The sequence below is a fragment of the Phaseolus vulgaris genome, chromosome 1 (genome assembly GCF_000499845.2).
Source record: "Phaseolus vulgaris cultivar G19833 chromosome 1, P. vulgaris v2.0, whole genome shotgun sequence".
NCBI lineage: Eukaryota > Viridiplantae > Streptophyta > Magnoliopsida > Fabales > Fabaceae > Phaseolus > Phaseolus vulgaris.
Window position 1 is genome coordinate 35,792,222 of NC_023759.2, and position 18,944 is coordinate 35,811,165.

The 18,944-nt window shown below is 32.8% G+C and overlaps 2 protein-coding genes across 2 annotated transcripts; one reads left to right on the forward strand and one right to left on the reverse strand.

Annotated features, from left to right (window-relative positions):
* Window positions 1-4,521: 4,521 nt before the first annotated feature.
* Window positions 4,522-10,228, reverse strand: LOC137814010 (DNA repair protein recA homolog 2, mitochondrial). Its single transcript, XM_068616526.1, has 8 exons — window positions 9,934-10,228; window positions 9,161-9,221; window positions 8,756-8,973; window positions 7,622-7,709; window positions 6,518-6,690; window positions 5,655-5,801; window positions 5,408-5,542; window positions 4,522-5,155 (listed from the first exon to the last, which is right to left on the reverse strand). The coding sequence occupies exons 1-8, from the start codon at window positions 10,006-10,008 to the stop codon at window positions 4,877-4,879; spliced, it is 1,176 nt and encodes a 391-aa protein (XP_068472627.1). The 5' UTR covers window positions 10,009-10,228; the 3' UTR covers window positions 4,522-4,876.
* A 726-nt stretch (window positions 10,229-10,954) lies between these two features.
* LOC137814013 (protein FATTY ACID EXPORT 1, chloroplastic) lies at window positions 10,955-15,965 on the forward strand. Its single transcript, XM_068616529.1, has 6 exons — window positions 10,955-11,232; window positions 12,685-12,907; window positions 15,057-15,224; window positions 15,354-15,400; window positions 15,481-15,521; window positions 15,663-15,965. The coding sequence occupies exons 1-6, from the start codon at window positions 11,128-11,130 to the stop codon at window positions 15,751-15,753; spliced, it is 675 nt and encodes a 224-aa protein (XP_068472630.1). The 5' UTR covers window positions 10,955-11,127; the 3' UTR covers window positions 15,754-15,965.
* Window positions 15,966-18,944: the final 2,979 nt, after the last annotated feature.

Genomic DNA, 18,944 nt, shown 5'->3' on the forward strand with positions numbered 1-18,944 from the left:
CTCACTCTTTTTTTTTTTGTAAAAAGCTCACATGTTAGGCATCATTATGAAACTTGACATCTCAGCTAGACTAACACCCCAAGTATCAACAATCATCTTCCACCACACGGAAAAAGTATTATTAAAAAAGGGAAAAAAAAGAAAGAAAGGAAATACAAACAAATATGAGGGGACTAGACCAAAACACATATATGAAGAAACCTAAGGAAAGTGATACTTAGGTAATCTATACCTATTGAAAAAGAGTTCTAAAAAAAGACTAGTCGAAAGCCTATTATACCAAAGAAATTATTCTCTATGAATAAATCCTAAGTTAGAAAACTTATCAACACATGCATTCCCTTCACGAAAAATGTGAGAAATCTTAAACCTGATTTTCCCACAGTAATCAAGGCAAGTGTTCCACCTATTATGAAGAATCCAAGGAACATTAGTCTTAGCAGTAAATGCAACACAAACCAAGACATAATCACATTCAAGCCATAAAACTAGTAAGACCCATCTTTTTAGCTTCTTCAATAACATGTATAACTCCATAAAACTTAGCAACCAAAGTAGTTTGAATATCAAGGAAAGCAGAGAAACCATCAATAAACTCCCCATAAACCCACGAAAAATACCACTACAAGCAGTAGGACCAGGAGAACCCCTAGAAGCACCATCAATATTAATTTTATCCCAACCTAGTGAAGGAAACTGCCATCTAACAAAAAGAACATGAATAACTTTGCAACTCTAAGTATTAATATCAAAGAACTTAAGCACTTTGAAGTCGAACATATCATTCCTCATAGAGATTTTAGACGAATTACCCATTAGGCAAGTGAAATTCTTAATGGTGGAAATTGTCATGGAAAGATCAATCTTAACTTGAAATCTAGCATAATTTCTCATACACCATATCATCCAAATAGAGAAGGTAGTCACAACAAGTTTAATCAAATTAACAAAAGGACTACCATTGCTCTTAGTAAAAGAAAAGAGATAATCCACATTAGAGAAATGAGAATTAAGAAAAATTTGTCGAACCCAATTCCAATTATGAAAAGCATTACGACATTTAAAAAATAAATGTTGAATAGATTCTTCTTACTTTTCACAAAGTGTACACATAGAACATATGCAAACCTCTGTGCTGAATGTGCTAATCCATAGGAAGCCACCAATGAAAAACTTTACAAAGTATCAGAGTTTTGGAAGGAGAAATATCTTTCCCCAACCACAGGGGACTTCTATATCCAAGAAAACTTTCCTAGCAAATTTGAGAGTGAAATGACCAGAGTCTTCTAGAATCCAATTAGGAATATTCTGTTTCTGCCTATTCATGATATGATATGTTCAAAAAAATGATTCACCTGTTGTAAAGTCAAGGAAATAATCCATTCATGACCATTCCAGAATTGGGAAACTGTAGCTACCAGGGTTCTAAAACCATCAGATACCCCTGCAATGTTTGATAAACAAGTAGAATAACATCATTTATCATTCCAGAAATTAACAACAATACTTGTACGAAGCGTCCAAGAGGCATGTTCAAGAATAATGTCATAAAAGTGTTTAATCTCAGGCCAAATAGAAGAGGATCTATAAGCCAATCAAAGATGATACTTGATTTAAGAACTATGGCTTTCAAGAGAAGAGGCACAAGGTTTGTTACTATAAGCAAAGTTCCAAGTAAGCTTGAGAAGTAAGCATTACTTTCGTACTAAAGGTTATTAAACTTCAATCCTCCAATTTCAAGAGGTTCAAGAACTGGTTTTGTTTGTAATCTTTTGCAAAAAATTGTTGTGATTTAGTGGAAACCATCTTAGTGTGAGATGAGACTGGATGTAGTTGAGTATTGAGTGAACCAGTATAAATCATTGTGTGTTATTCTTCTCTTATACTCACTGCTTCTAAAAACTGAAAATCTGCAAAACTATAATAAATTGAATCTGTTGTTTTAAAATTGAATATGTGGTTTTACTCCAATATTAATCTATGCTATATTCTGTTATCAAGATTTTGAAAAGAAATTAATCAAACTTAAAAACTTCAAGGTATCTTTGATCTTTGATCTTTGATAGGTTCATACTTAAAAACAAGGCATCAATAAACAATCTTGTTTTGGAACTGGTTTTAAACCTCATAATATAAAATCTGATTTTAAAATGAAATTTTGAAAAAGTGTTTTATTGTTTTAAAAGACTATTATTGAAACCTGATTTGAATCTTGGTTAACAATTTAAAAATCAAGTCTCTTATCAAACCACATTGTTATAGAACTAATTTGAATCTAGTTTTTAAAGAATACTAATTTTTAATACACTATGATGTTAGAATATATGGCCTTAACGAGAGGGAGGGTGAATTGTTTAAGAGGGGTTTTTGAAAACTTTTTCATCTAGAACAAAATCTTTTGTATGAAACTCTATCAGAAATTCAGTTAGCCAAGAAATTAAGCAAAAAACTGCAAAGCACCAGAAAAACAATCGATTGTTTCTTCGAAACAATCAGTTGTTTATACCAGTAAAGGAATAACAACTGAATTTAAAGGAGTTTAAGGGAAGAAAGAGATACACAAACAGCTTATACTGGTTCACTATTAAACCAAGAGCTACATCCAGTCCCCAGAAGCCACTGGGCAATCCACTATGCAATTAAAACAGATTACACACAAACCACCAAAGTAGCGACCTTGAACCCTTCAAGAAACACACTCACTTTGACACAACACACACCAAGAATGTTGATCTTGACCACCTCAAGAGCACACAACACTCCTTGGCAACAACACCAGAATTTACAGAATATTTAGAACGAATTACACTTGTTTACAAAACAATCTGAAATCAATATAGATGTAATCTTATTCCACTCTCTCTTGAGAAAACCCAAAGCTTGATGTGAATGTTCAAAACTTGAAAGCAATCTTTCACAACTGAAAAACTCAAATATGTTTTTCTTGTTTGTTATAAAACATAAACAAACTATTTTATATCTTTCAAAGATTGGTCAAAGCATTTAATAGAGGAGCGTATTCAGTTGGAAATCATTCAAAGTACACTCAACTAACAAAACATAATTATATTAGGATTTTCAAAGAAACAATCGATTGAAATCACGAAACAATCGATTGTTTTGGTTTGACATCAAGTCAACCAACCAAAACAATTTTCAACCTTTTCAAAAACACCTAAGAGTAAAACAATCAGTTGTTTCGACAAAATAACAGGTTATTTTTCACTTAGTTTGAAAAACACTTTATACTCATAAATGTTTTAAAACACATTAGCTTTAGATTCAACAAAGAGTGGATTACACATTTAAACTACCCAGATCTTATCCTAAACACAGCAGCAACTCCAGCCTTGCATCAAACACTTGGATTTGGATTCTTCAAAGCCTTTGATCACTCTAGATCAACAATCTTCCCCTATTTGATGAAACAAATCTCTGGTTGCTTGTGTTGGACTTATATTATAATAATTATTATTATATTTAAATTTAATACAAAATTATTTTTTATTATATTTTTTAGAATTTTGAATATTTCAATTTTTTTATTTATTTTATGTAACAATTTTCAACTTTTACATATATTGATAATTTTCCATAAAAAATATAAAAAATAATGTTTTAATTACAATAAATAAAAGTTAACAAATAAATAAATAAATCATTTTTATTTTTTATTAAATATAACACTAATTTCTTTATGCTTTGATAATATTATTTTTATCACAACTTTCAATCTTCTAAGACAATGTTACATAACTTGTACTTTTTCTAAAAATAATTATTTAAGAGTATCAAAAATAATTTACAAAAATTTAATTAAATCAAATCTACACAAAAATATATCATAATACAAATATTTTTTAATAATAAAGGTAAATTTGTAAACTTACATTTTATACATTTTAAAAAATTCTAAATTCCTTACCAATCATCATATCACTTACAAATTTCAATAAATCATCCTTACAAATCTATTATAACATTCCTAAATCCAAACAACCTCACACATCCCCACACATACTCTCAAATCCTCACATATTCACTCCCTCAAATCCCCACAAATCATTTCTCCAATTCAAACATACCATTAAAAATGGAGAAAAGAGTATGTGAATATGAAGCATGGAAATGGAAATGAAGAGGAAGTGACATGTTGAATGTGAGTATCGATATACCCCTTCTATGCTTACTATCCCAGAGTTTCTTTTCCCGAGGTGCTAATTTCTCCTATTCAGTGATTGGATGTTCTTCCAGGACTTCTCATTCTGCTCCCGTCATTGAATCTTTACATTGTTCTCTCATTCTATTAGTTGATGTATTATGAATATTTCTTTACAAATCCTGGAACAATTCTTGTAAACATAACAACTGTTTGAAGAAATATCAAACTGTTTTATTATGATGGCTGTTATTAATTGTTTTTACATGAATAAGTGTTTTCACTAGAATCACTCTTATAAAATCATCTGATTTAAGAAAATCAGTGCTCTGTTGAGGAATCTAAAGAGAACTTGAGCAGGAGAACTAGAAATGAAGACAGTTCATTACAATGTACTTCCATAATTTGCACGTTTCTTTGAGAATTGAATATAACCCCATTCCTTAGTAATACACAGGAAAGTGTCAAATGGTTTCAAGAGCAATCAAATTTCTCATTTGGTAGTGTAATGTTACAGTATCCCATTCCTAGATCCAAGGGGCTCATTCAGGTAACTTAGCCAGCTCATCTACGCAATGGTTGATACTGGAATCCCCCATAGAAGGCAATATTAATTGGCTTCATAAAATATTGGCAACTCAATTACAGAAAGTTAGCCATGATACCAATGAAAGAGATTTGGCCTAGTAAATCCATGCTGTGCAAGTTCAAATGGCTTTAAAAATAAAGTCTTCTCATATCCTTAACGAACTTGTCACAAATGGCATCATTTTGAGCCAAAAACAGTTCAGCTGCTTCTCTACTATCAAAACTTCGCCCTTCAATAATGTAACTTCCCTCATCTTTCACAATGATTCCATGTTCACATGCCAAATCTAAGACCTCTGACTCATGGCAAAAGCCTCTTCCAAACTTGATACCCAGTTCAGCCCTTTTCGTTGCTGCAGGTGCTAGTTTATTTTTCACCACTTGCGCACAGATCAGAACACCTTCTACCTGAAGCACCAGATATCAAAAGAGAAAATGAAAACAAGACAAGAGAGGGTTTTAGGGAAAGAATGTGATAAATTGGGCAACTTTCCATGTTACTAAACAGAAAAAAATACAAAAGTAACGGGCTAAAGGTGACAGGACTGAGAGTAAGAAGTCTTCCTCAAAAGAATAACATAAACTACCCAGTTGATCATTTTATTTTATTTTTTTATCAGCACCCAGTTGGTCATAGTCCAACAGTACTTAAGAACTAACCTTATCCTCAGTTTTGATCAATCTCATTCTTGAAAGTCTCAAACGAACAGCTGCATAGAATCTCAAAGCATTTCCACCACAAGTGACTTCTTCCACAGATCCATATTCCTTAACTGATTTTGAACCCAATCTAATCTGTACATGAAGACAATGCTGAATGATATATCTAATGGTTTGGTATATATATCTTACTAATTGACTTTTCAAACTACAAGGTGCACAAACGTTCAAGTAATAAGACCTCAACCTGATTAATGAAAATAAGGAGAGTTTGAGAGTGAGATAATGAATAGTGAATTTTCCGCAGTGCTTGAGTCATCATTCGTGATTGATAATCTCGATTGGTGCTAACTCCTAATTGATCAAGTTCACATTTGGGGACGAGGGCAGCAACCTGGAGTGACAAAATTATCTTATATGCATGTGAGTAAAACAAAGGATGAAATGTACTGGCATATCTAGAAACCATCTCATAATAACACTATTGTAACTGAATATTTTACAGTACTCAGATGCCCTCTTAGGAGTGACTTTCATATTTCATTGTGTTTCATTTGTTTCCTGATGTTCATAAATTAGGAGTATAGTTTTAGTACAAATGGTAGTTAGGGTGTTTTGTATTTTAGATCACATCAACTGTAGATTATTCATTGACTTATTCCCTCTTTTCCTTCTTCTCTACCTAAATCCTACAATTTGAACAAAATGATAGAAAGAAAAAACAGAAGGATCCACACAGCTAGTCTAAATTATTGGATGAAGGTTTGTTACTGCTGTAGCAAGACTCTCATGAGAGATTCGATGCAAATGAATTTCACAAAAATGCAGTTTTGCTAAACTAATGAGAATGTCTAACTTACATTGGAAGAGAGTTTTATTCTCCTTTTCTAAAATAATGCAGATTTTTTTCTTCTTTATTTTTACCTGGGGAAAAGATACAAAAGAAACAGGAGAAAAGAGAAAACAAAATGCAGACTTTAAGACTAGCTTAACATGCGTTATGAGAATAACAATCAATATGGTTACGATTGAAAGCAATCTAAATCCACCCTACTGGAACAAATCCTCTTGCAATATAATAGGTGTTAAAGAAAAAACACAGTAACTTACACTATCAATCACAATCACATCTACAGCTCCACTTTTTGTTAATGTATCAACCATGCTTAACAAATTTTCAGCACAATCAGGATGTGATACGAGAAGGTTTTCAGTATTTACGCCTATGGATTCCACAAGTGAGAAGTCTAGAGCATTTTCTACATCAAGATATGCGCAATATCCTGCCAACAGAATAAATGGAAGCTATCAAATTGACACAAGCTACACAGCACAATCCAACAGTAATAGGGCATAAGAGTATGACGGAACATCTTGCATGTGTCAATCGACAAGAAATACAACAAATTTGACTCAATATTTTGGTCAAAACAAGTAAAAGGAAATCACTTCTAGAAACAAATAGCTTAGGGCACTTCATGCATGTTCGCACTCCAGTATTGTTATGCCGAACTAATTCAATTAAGTATAAAAGCTTAGATCATCACCAAGAAACTAATCCACTCCCAACAGAAAGACTTGCACTTGCCTCCAACACATGTTACATATTTTATAAATTTTTCTTGCATAGCCTACCTCCAAATTATTTGCTTAGTTTGAAATTCAAAAAAGATTATTCTTTTTGCTAAATTATTTTTCTATGCTTCACTTTTGAGGGTCCATGAAATGATATGAAGTCAATTATAGCAAAAAATAATTGATGACAGTTTACGTGCGAGCCCATAAGGATGTTCTTGTTTAGTGACAGAGAGCTCTCAAGCATCATTATTTTACCCTCCCTTAATTTTTTTTATCTGTCTACTTAATACTCTCAAGTAAGGATAAGGGCATGATTGAGAAATGGTAGCTAAGTCTCTTGAACTTCTAAGTGGACAGATAAATAGAAAAAAAATCTTCCTACATTGGACAAAAACAAAATGGAGGGAATATAGTACAAATAAAATAATTTTCCATAGCTCCAAAAGTTCACTATTATTGCGTAGATAAAAACTGATCATAATTCCTATCCCTATAAACCACATCAATAGTACTCCTAAGAAACTCAAACAGAAATCTCCATCAACAGACTGTTTTTCTCCGATAATATTAAATTACTAATTGAGAACTTATTAGATACTCGAAGAAGGTCTAAGAAGCTGAAATACTGATAAGTACCTCCAAGTTTTTGAGCTTCTTTAATAATTTGTAGAGCAAGTGTAGTCTTACCAGCTGCTTCTCGTCCATAAATTTCCACAATCCTACCCTAAAATGGTGAAATACAATATACGTTAGGAAAATTGTGAATATGATGGAAAAAGAATCTTACACTAGAAGTAAGAATCATCATTTCCAGCCACGTCAGTAAAGTGCCCATCTGGAAAGGGTTGACCAACCAAAAACCATACTATTGATAGCTGACATATTTCAAACTTAAAGTGATCATCAATCATCCAATAGTTATGATGTGGGGAGTAAGAGTGAAAGTATATTTCAAAAATAGAGAAGGGCTGCAATAGGAAAATAAATAGATGTTATTAGTCAGGTTCATGTGGTTTACTGCTTTACACAGCTGATAAATTCTGACAGTAAATAATGCTTAATAGTATCATTATAAGGCTTAAAGAAAAACTCCCTTCGGCTGCAAAAAGGTTTAAATTCTGAATCTTAACAGGTGTATCAAGAACAGAAAACTGAGATGAAAGAGGGGAAAATAAAACCCTTTTAAGAGGTACTCTAAAAGGACCATCACAGCTCCATTGCGCTTAAATGCGGAGAATCAAAGCGCTTATAATCATAAACTTTCTAACTTGAGTAGAAAACACCCCCATACATAATATAAAATGAGTCCCTCTAAGTTTATCATACATAATTAACAACGGAAAGAGAAACCATTTTAAGCTCCTACCTTTGCAGATTAACAATGGGACGATGTTTAAGTAGGAAAGGGAACTAGTGGATGTGGAATATGACCCCTAGATTCCTTCTGAAATCAGAATATATCTATATATACTTAAATATCAATATTCAACACTTTTAGTAGCCAAACTTAAATATTGCAAAGATTTTTTTCCTCGCACTGGTTTCATACTAATATTGACTAGTAAGTCCAGGCCATTTGAGGCCATCTAAAAATCAGATTAAAAGTAAATATATGTTTTAGTGCTACTGCTACACAAATTTCACTAGGTCAGCCACCAGCAAACTATGAGCACATAATACATATCCCCTTCTTATGTATGTAAACCACATTTTCCTTACATCAAACAATTGTCAAAACTTTAAAGAGGAACTGCACTAATCCTATTTCACCTTTGCCAATCCTCCTATTCCCAGAGCTAGGTCAAGCTTCAAGGAGCCTGTAGATATCACTTGAGCACGGCGTACACCAAAAAACTTCTGCAGAGACAACATAGATTCCTTGCTAAACTCACTAGCAAGCTGTGATACGGCCATGCAAAGTGCATTGGCTCTCTCTGCTGCTTTGACATCATCACGAGTCACATCACATTCTAAATCTGAAGCTTCAGCTGAAATGCTTCCAATGTTATTATTAACACATCAATTATTATAATTCTATTCTTAAAGATGAAATAGATACTTATATTCATACATTTATACCTACTCAAAAAGAGAAAGATGGCCACAGATAAAAGCCAATAAGAGTTATTGTCAAATAGACACACACAGGTACATTAGATGACATGGAACTAATACCTGTGGAAGAAAGCGAACAGGCATTGATGCCAATTCTTGTCATCATTTCTCTACCTCCATTCTAGGTGAAAAAAAAGGCATAATTTGTCACGAAAGGAGATGAAATGGTTTAGACAACACTCATTTGGGGGAAAGGGAAAAACATACGAACACAGTCTAGAGAGAAAGAAAGGAAAATAAAATGCCAAAACCCATTAACATTTTGAAAGCACCCCAAATAAAAAACTCCTTAAGGCCATGTTTAGATAAGCTTCAAGGAAATAAACTTCTCCGACAAGCTAAAAGCTCATGCCTAAGTTAAAATCAGTCTTAGAGAAGTTAATACGACAGAACTTCCATAAATTAATAATGTAGAATCTAATAGTTCATCAGAGATATTCACTTATGTAAAAGTTTTGCTCAAAATTGTTTTATCCTATCGGAAACTGAAATAATAACAATTCTTTGAATTACTAACATTAGAAGCACCCAGCTCTATTGAACTATCAAACCAAATCCACAAATCTGTTCAACAGAGCATAACTACACTTCACATTCCCCTTCTAATTCAACATAGTACGTTACATGAAAAATAAAAACTTTAATAGACGAGAGTTAGCCCCTTTGATATTCAATAAGCACACGTTTATGTTCAGTCCATGGATAAGTTGTGGCAAGCAAAAATGTGAGTGAGAAGTTTTGGAAAAGGAAAATAAAACAATGATAATGAAAGTGTAGTGAGAGAGAGAGAGAGAGAGAGAGAGAGAGAGAGAGAGAGAGAGAGAGAGGAGGACCTGGGAGAAGGGGGAGAGGAGAGAGGACGAGAGTAAACGCGTGGCGAAGAAACGGAGACGAGGCAAAAGAGTCATTTTGATGAGACAACGGAGGCGCGTGGTGGCACTCACCGCTTCATAAACATTTGAGACAGCACAACATGAAACCAGTTTTGCTCATGATGTTCTTCGATCCCACCTTCGCCATGAAAGAAAAAACCAAGGCTTTTTGGCGCTCTAAGTTAGCGAGAATTAACACAGAGAAAAAGGGTTTATACAAAGTTGGAATAAAACAACTAAAATCTCATCTATTTCCTTTTCACCTTTTTTTCTCAATTATTATACTTTTTTATTTCTCTTTTTCCAATACTTGTCCATCTGAAATTTGATATAGAAAAATAAAATAAAATAAAAAAATACATAAATACAAAATTATAAGTATTTCTGGTTTTTTTCCTTGTCAGAGTTGGAATGGAAACATGTTACATAACAACGTAAGATAGTCTTTCAACAAAGAAAAAGTGAAACGAAAGTACTTGTACTATGATTAAACTAAGACAATTTTTTTGTTGCTTTAATTTTAGACAAATATTATTAAAGTGAGTATAAAAAATAACACAAGTGACTTGTTTATTTAAATTATAATTTTATATTTGAGTAAACGACGGAAACATTATAATTAAACTAGTAATTTTAATTATACTTTTATATACCGACTAAGTGTTATAAAGCAAAAACTTTAAAAATATGTAATTATAAATTTTGTCATTCTAATTTTATATATTTTTTTAATTTCTGAATATTGAACTATGAAAGTAAAAAATAAAAAATAAAAATAGTCATTTATTCTCATAATTTATAAACATTATTTTATCAATAGCAATGTAAATAAAAAGAAAAGACTTAAGCATTTTACGTGTGGTTATTTAATAAGTAACTAAGTACTTTATATTGATTATTAACAATTGAATATATTAACAGAATAACTGTTCAATAATATTTTACTTCCAATATTAATAAATGAAATAATTTATAGGAAAATGAATTGGTAAAGCAAAAAAAGTTATTTTGGTATCTAATGAAATAAATTTATGGAGGCAATGGCTCTTGGGTGGGTGGCGGAACCGTTGACTGGTCTGTTTTTCACTCTCTTCTCAATAAATTCTAATTTGTGTTCTGCATCCAACCAAATCGAAGCCATTGACGAGAGCAAACATGGCTGCGGCTACTGCGATTTCTCAGCTTGGATGCTTCTCCGCCGTCCACCGTAGCATACACCTACGCCGCCGCTCGCTTCTATTCCCTTCCCCTCGCTCCAAGGTCTTTCTCCTCCTTTTCATTTCCAAATAGTTTATTTCCACCGTATCTGTATTAGGGTTCGTGTTAAGCACATTTGCGTTAATCAGGCTTGCGAATGTACTAGGTATTACGTAGATCTAAAGCACCGCTTGCTAAATCATACGTTACCAAGGGAAGTTTGAAGTAGCAGTCGTTAAAAACTAACTTAAGCCTTGCTTCGACGGCTTTAATGTCCAGTTAGACGTTGTGTTCTAATCGCAATTTTAGGTTCTTATTATGGATCGGCTCACTTTGCACATTTAGTGCGTGTTTGAATTAATTGGCTTGTTTTGGAAAAACAAATATTATTGTGTTTTGTTTGCGGCTTCTTGATGGTTACTTTAATGATTACTTCTTCTTAACCAGTCTTTTTCCAAACATGATTTAGCGTTGATGATGGTGCTTTCTGTTCATAGACTTGGTTTTCTGATTTTGTTGGTTTTAGTCATAGGAATTTTTGAATTTCTATTACTTCCAAACCGGATTACTGGAAAAAGAGAAGAAGCATTAACACAAAATCATTATACTTTGGAATTTGGTAGAAAAAAAAAGGCTGTTGTTATCATAGGCAATATTTTTTAATCACCGGAAATTTTGGAAATTTAGTGACGAGTCTCTTTCACTTTATGTGGTTTTTATTTTTTTAATATGTATATATGACAGTTATAACTGTGTGTGTCCCACTCCATCATATCTATGATCCATGTTCCTCTTGTGTGACTTGTTTCCTTTTGGGGTATCACTCTCCCCTTCATTACCTTGCTTCCCTTCTACTATTGACTTTGTTGCTGCTTAGCGCACATAATCTACATCTTTCAAATTGGGCATGCATGACTACTTATATACAGTAGGCCTTATATGGATAAATTTTTCCATATAGAGGAGATGAAAAATATGAAATAAGCTTTTTTCCATAAGGTAAAATTAGCTTATGCATAAGTTAAAATAAACTTTTGGAGAAGCAAAATAAAAGCGTTTCTACGAATTAGTTTATGCGTAAACTAATTTTAACTTAAACTTATTTCATTTCTTTTCCTATAAGTGTTTATAAAGAAGTTTATTTAAAGCAAGGTCAGTGACGTGTTTTTCTGCAAGTACTGGATAGGAAAGCTTTATATGCTTGTATTGATATATGTAATTGTAGTGAGGATACAAAACTTAAAAAGCGCATATTAGGGTACTGGAAGTCAATATGATCAAGTATTCAAGTTGGCCTTATTAATGATATAATAGATTTGATGTTTCTCCACATTTAGGGAAAGTTATATTAAGTTTATGTGTTTGCACATATCTTTACTTTGATATTGCAAGACGTAGTACTAGACAATATGGACAGGCTTGAATAACTGCATAAATAATATATTTTTGTTAAATAAAAGTTTGCTAGAGCAATTATTTGACATTGATACTGAACTGGAAGCATATCTCATTTAGTTATCAGTTGTTATGAGTCTGGAGAGGCATGACACAGATACTGCTGGGACTGATACCAAAAATACACTGAGTTATGCAGCTGATGTGTCAAAGCAGAACTCATATTCAACAAAAGAGGACCATGATACTGAAAAAACAGGGTTTGGACAGGCAATGCAAGAAAGTGTTGATCAACCAAAAAAGACTGCAAAAATTCATGACTTTTGTTTAGGAATTCCCTTTGGTAAGTGTTTCTTTGTGTAGTTAATTTGCATATTAGTTAAGTTATATGATGCGTTTCCCTTACTCTATGCTTGGTTGAAGGGAAATGGAGGCGTAGAGAGTTTTTTTTTTTATGTTATCCAATTAGATTTAGAAACTTAGTGAAGAGTAGAAGAAATGGAAGATCTAAAATCCCTCCCTGCCTATGTTTGATACCCCTTCAATATTGGGGAGTTTTGGAGGAGAGGGAAGCTGGTTATAGTTTTTGGACTGTAGATGAATTGTCTCAAATTTATTTATTTCTCATCTCCTCCATTACTATTTATAAGGGTATGACAGTATAATATTCATATTTTCTCTTCCCCCTCTCTGGCAAACAATACAAGGTGGTCATTCCCTCCCTTCCCCTTCGCTACTTTGAACAAAATACATTATTAGTGTGGTGGATGGTGTTTGGTTTAATTGCTCTTTTATCCCCTTTAATTGTCAGTCTAAACAAAAAGAGAAAAAGTGACTCATTGGAATATTATTGACAAGTTAAGTCTGGCATACACTTGTGCATTTTTTGTTCCCTGAAAATTTCTAAGTAGTTAATGGCACTGTGTCTGCGGTAAAAATCAGGAGCAATTTCTGACCTTGCCTGACAAGAAACACTGATGGAGAAGGTGCTTATTATCGCAGCAGGTGCTTACTATTGTCCATCCTACCATTTTTAAATTTCTGACCTTGCGTGACAAGAAACACTATAATTCCCCACTTTTTTTTTCCAAAGTGTACAACTTTTAAGTCTCCCCGATTAAATCCCCCTTTCCTACGATAATGTGAAAACGTGAAGACTTTTTGTTTCCTCTTTTTCAATATTTATGTGTATGATATAATATTTTTAAATATGCATATTGTTTTCCAAACTTTGCTATAGAGCCCATCCTACCATTTGCTATCCCACTATAGTGTTTGCGGGGCAGTTCCATGCTGCTATGAAAGATTGACTACTTAGGTTGAATTTGATAGAAAATGTTAGATTATCCCATTTATTAGGTCAGTCTAACTAACTATTGGCTGCTCATCATAGCTGAGTTCACTTCATCAATGAGGCAAAGCAGCTCAAGTTGGTTTCCAATCCCTATTTAAGACTTTGGTTTGACCATCTGAATCAAGATGATAAGAGAGCTCACCTTAAGTAATGTCCCTAAACCTAAAGAATTCTTACTAAGAATGGCTAATGAAAAAGGAATCAGTCACTAACCACAGACTTTTTAATACCGTTTAGCCTAACTGCATATCTTGAGAATAATTCAGTGACTTTGTCCATACCAGGAGTCTTAAGCAACCAAAACAGAGCTATATTGTCACTATACCCTATCATCAACACAAATAGAATGGCTTTATAGCCTTTAATATTATGTAAACCCTAGAAATCTTAGTGTCTACTCAAATCTGTTTAGGAATCTCGAGTCTAATAGAGTCCAGCACGTGTAGTGAGTCTCATTTGTTCTTTTCACAGACATCACAGAACCTCACAAAGTCCTGGACATCTCTCTTGGCCAATCCAATAGAGATGGGAACAGAGCAGGTTTGACTTTGCCTGTCCTCTCTCCAACCAAGGCAGACTATTCGAGTTGACTTATACAATTTGACAATCTAGAATGTCATTTTCTTCTAGAATTATCAATTTAAACTGTTTATTAGGACCATGGTATAAGTATCATGATACGTATCGCACATACAATTTGACCCTCCCATGATACGACTCAATTGAATAATCGGTTTTGCTCCCATAATACAACTGTATCGTGCAAATTGTAAGAAGAATCACAAAACCGTTTTGTTTCGCATCGCGTGAAACAATGGGGATTTAAAAACCCTAAGTTCAAAATTTTACCCACACAAACCTCCTCTGCTACACGAACCTCTTCTTCTCTCCTCCAACAGCGACAACCATTTCGTGACAGCGGGAGGCGCGGTGCGGGAGACCATGGCAGTTTAAGCGGAAGACTATTCTGAACTGGATATATTATTTGCGGTTGGTTTCTTTGAGACCCGTGGCATAAAAAATATGGAAATGTGTTACATTATTGCAGTACTGAAAGAAAACATATACCGTACTCTATTAGGAATTTATTCCCTTCCCTCTTAAAGTTGTTATATCTCGTCTTTATCTTTTGTTGTAGGTGGATTTGTTTTAACGGGAGGGATTGTTGGGTTCCTTTTTTCACGGAGTCCTGGAACACTGGGCAGTGGTGTGCTCTTTGGTGGTGCTTTACTGTTCCTCAGCACCTTTAGCTTGAAGGTCTGGAGACAAGGAAAATCTAGTTTACCATTTATTCTAGGACAAGCAGGTGCGTGATTTAAGCAGCATTAAGATAGTGCTGGTCTTGAAAGAAAAAGAGAGAAACTAAAAAGGCTGCAGCATAATCTTATTTGGATAATTGTTATTTACTATCTTGACTTGTTTCGTTATTTTACAGCATTGTCTGGGATTTTGATCTGGAAGAACTTCCAGAGTTACTCATTGGTAGTACATCGATTTTGACAAAACTGTTCTTATGTTGTGTCTCATTAAATTGCTGTACTTATTTGCTTTTCCGAATGCAGGCCAAGAAAATATTTCCAACTGGCTTTAGTGCTATTATAAGGTATCTCAATCCATTGTTTGTATCCTATTTAATTACATACTTTGGTATTTGAAATTGATTGCTGTTCTTTAGCCCTTTGGGTGTTAGATTGTCTCAATTTCAATCTGATTCATTTTTTCTTGGGTAAATTTTTGTTTGCAGTTCTGCAATGCTCTGCTTTTATTTATATGTGCTTATCTCTGGAGGAAATCCCCCACCTAAGAAAATGAAGCCATCTGCCAGCACTGCATGATGAGATAGTGAAGGTTATGTTATCCTATAAAATATGGGGATATAGTATCTTATTTTTCTAAGTTAAAAATAAGGCTGTAAGCTAATTTGGCCTTGTTGCTTTAGAAAATAGGTCAGCCAAGAGGTACAACTATTAGATTCGTAGGCATTTTGTGGAGTATATACAAATAATATGAAATTTTATGGAAAAGATTATTTGTTTGTTACAACTACGTAGTTTCGACACTTTACCTACATGGCACGTGCAATGAATAAAAATCCTGTAATTTAACTTGAGGCTAATATTTATGCCCAGTAGAAATATTTTCTTGCAAGCTTGAGGAAGAATAGGTCTTACTTTCGTGCTCAACCAAAGCATTTCTTTTATTGTCTTGTTACGTTTCTTTTCTTAAAATAACAAATTACTTAGTTAAGCAAACAAAATATGCAGACAAAAAAGAGCACATCAGTTGATAAGTTTTAAGATATTATATTTCCTACTTAATCATAATTTTTCATTTAAGTATATTCATTTTACAATGAAACTATATATTTTCTGATTAGGTTGAATTTCACCCAACCGTTCAAAATACTCAATTTAAATTGTTTGAGTTGAATTGAATCGTTATATTTGCAATTGTCTTCGATATCTATCTTTGTCCATCCATCCTCAGTCCTAGAAATTGTTAAATAATTTAGGACTATAACTTACTTATACGCATGGTTCTAAGCAATATTTGTATAACATATTCTTATATTTATCAAATTCATGTGAAAAAAAAAATTAATAACATTTAATATGTTGTATGTAAAGATTAACTAAAACTATAATGACTTAAGACTATCTAGTAATTTTTTGAATAGATGTTTTGAGAGGGTAGGCTCGTCTGGAAAAATATTAGAATTTTTTTGAGATTTTTCTTATAAATTCTCTAAAAAAAATTCAAAATAAATAAGTTTTCAGCAAAATATTATGTGGATTTTTAAAAGTTTTACTACATAAGTTTCATGAAACATAAAATGTTATAGTAGTGAAATTATTAGATAGTTCTTGATTATTTATTCTGTGATCACAATCAATATTAAGTGTTACGTATTTAACTTTTCAAATTTTAGATAAAAAATTTAATAATACTCAATTACATGTTTCATAAATATTTATTTAAATCAAGAACAAATGGTGGTCTAAGATACCTAATAAATTCTGGATCATATGATATTGAAGTATGTTGTTGTAATGTTTGTAACAAGAGTCAAACAAATGGATGATAAAAAAGTTCAAGTTAAAAACGGCAAAGAAATGCAATGGTAAAGGATTTCTAACTCAATTCAATGATGTTGATATCATAAAAGCCTATTTGAGAACATGATTTATCGTTGTTGTCATAACTTTCCTCGTCTTTTGTTTCTCTGTTGCCCCCTTTCCAGTAAAGTATTTCTCAATAGAAAACAGTCACCAATTGGCATCTTCTTCGTTATTGAATATCAAAAAGTCTTCGTCTCTAAATCTGAATTCAATAAATATTAGATTGAAAATGAAAGCAACAATCTTATAATTATAATTATTTGTTCTCACGGGAAATGGATCTGGAGCTCCCGAGGTCTCGAGAATAAAAGACTCCTCTGAGTATAAAATGTTTAAAGTATAAAAAAAATCAATCTCAATCGCTTAAGTCAATAAAAAAATGTTTAAAATATAAAAAAAAAAAATCAATCTCTAAGATTTTGGGATAAGAAAAATAAATTTGTAAGAAAATATTCAGAATAAAAAGTTGTTCCATTGAAGACACAAAATATCACTTTGATAGTTAATTTTTTTTTAATTAATTAGATATAAATTTAGAAATTAGTTTATAATTTTTTTTAATAATAAAAATTATTTTTTGATATTAGTAATTTTTATAGATTTTAAAATAATATCTAATATTAATATACTAAATTATTATTTTTATTTATAAAATTAGTTTTTATTTAAAAAAGTTTTAGAAATATTGTATAGAAAAGTAGTATACATGTGGAATAAGCTTGAGATGTTGATCTATGATATCATGCCACCTGGCCAGTGAAAGAACTACTTAGAACTATTTGCATAAGCAATTATGCTACATTTTTCAACGCATATTCACCAGAACTTAATATGGAAAGGTTTGGATGAACAACAAATTAATGATGATAAATATTCAATCAGTAAAAATTTGAATAAATAATAGAGGTATTTTATAGATATTTCAATTTTATACAAGCACGTCAACCTAAAGCTACTAACACAATTGCACATAAAATTAAGATTCAAAGCAAAATCACAACTTAAATCTATCACTACCCACTATTATACCTTCAATTACACTATAGGGAAGATTTTGATGCAATCCATCCTCCCATTTTTACAAATCTTCTAATTTCTATGTCTCCACAATTCACTTACGATTGTTATCCACACACAACCCCATATCTAATTGACAACCCCATTGGCCCTAGTCATCTTAAAATTTAAAAAGTGCTTTTTTGGCTCCCAGTGGTCCGTCGATGCAAACCCCACCCACTCGTAGCAAATAGACCACACACGTCAAAAAAAAAAAAAAAAAGACCACACACGTCAAGCTACTCTACATGTACAAAAAAGGTGGGACGTTGTTTCCTCTACCTCCCCACATAAACCACACGTATTCGTACTTATCTCCCTTCTCTCCAGATTTGCTTTAGATGCAATCTTATCTTCCAAGACCCTCCATGCTAGATGATGTTCTGCTTTTAACCTCCAAAAAAAATCATACATAGCTACATCATCCCCCTGAACTTCCTCTTTAAGGATTCTGTAAGTAGATTTAATCGTGAAATCCTTTGTCTCGCTTTCTTTCCAAACCCATTTGTTCGCCTTATCCACCTTTAAACTCTTCTCATCCATAAGAAGAACCAACCGTTGCTCCTTATTTTATCTCATTCAAACAAATTCCTTCTCCAACCTATCCTCCAGGACCACTCTACTTTATTATTCCACACTTCTCCTTGCCAAAGTTTGGTTTCCTTATTAGAGCAAATCGAAAAAAGCCTAAAAAAATTGTCTTTGAGTCACATGCCTCCCCAACCATAGGTCCTCCCTCAAAATTATGTCCCTCCTATTCCCGACCTCTCATTTGAAGCTATCCTCAAGCTTGCACTTCCAACCCTCAAACTTCAGACTTCCTTCAAATCTCTCCACCAAATTGAGTCTGA

Excerpts from the sequence above, each read along its gene's own strand:
- LOC137814010 (XM_068616526.1), bottom strand. The coding sequence starts at position 10,008 with ATGACTCTTTTGCCTCGTCTCCGTTTCTTCGCCACGCGTTTACTCTCG. Across the intron at positions 9,222-9,933 it reads TCCTCTCCCCCTTCTCCCAG|AATGGAGGTAGAGAAATGAT; the intron begins GTCCTCCTCTCT and ends TTTTTCACCTAG. Across the intron at positions 6,691-7,621 it reads AGAAGCTCAAAAACTTGGAG|GATATTGCGCATATCTTGAT; the intron begins GTACTTATCAGT and ends TTCTGTTGGCAG.
- LOC137814013 (XM_068616529.1), top strand. The coding sequence starts at position 11,128 with ATGGCTGCGGCTACTGCGATTTCTCAGCTTGGATGCTTCTCCGCCGTC. Across the intron at positions 11,233-12,684 it reads TCCCTTCCCCTCGCTCCAAG|TTATCAGTTGTTATGAGTCT; the intron begins GTCTTTCTCCTC and ends TATCTCATTTAG. Across the intron at positions 15,225-15,353 it reads ATTTATTCTAGGACAAGCAG|CATTGTCTGGGATTTTGATC; the intron begins GTGCGTGATTTA and ends GTTATTTTACAG.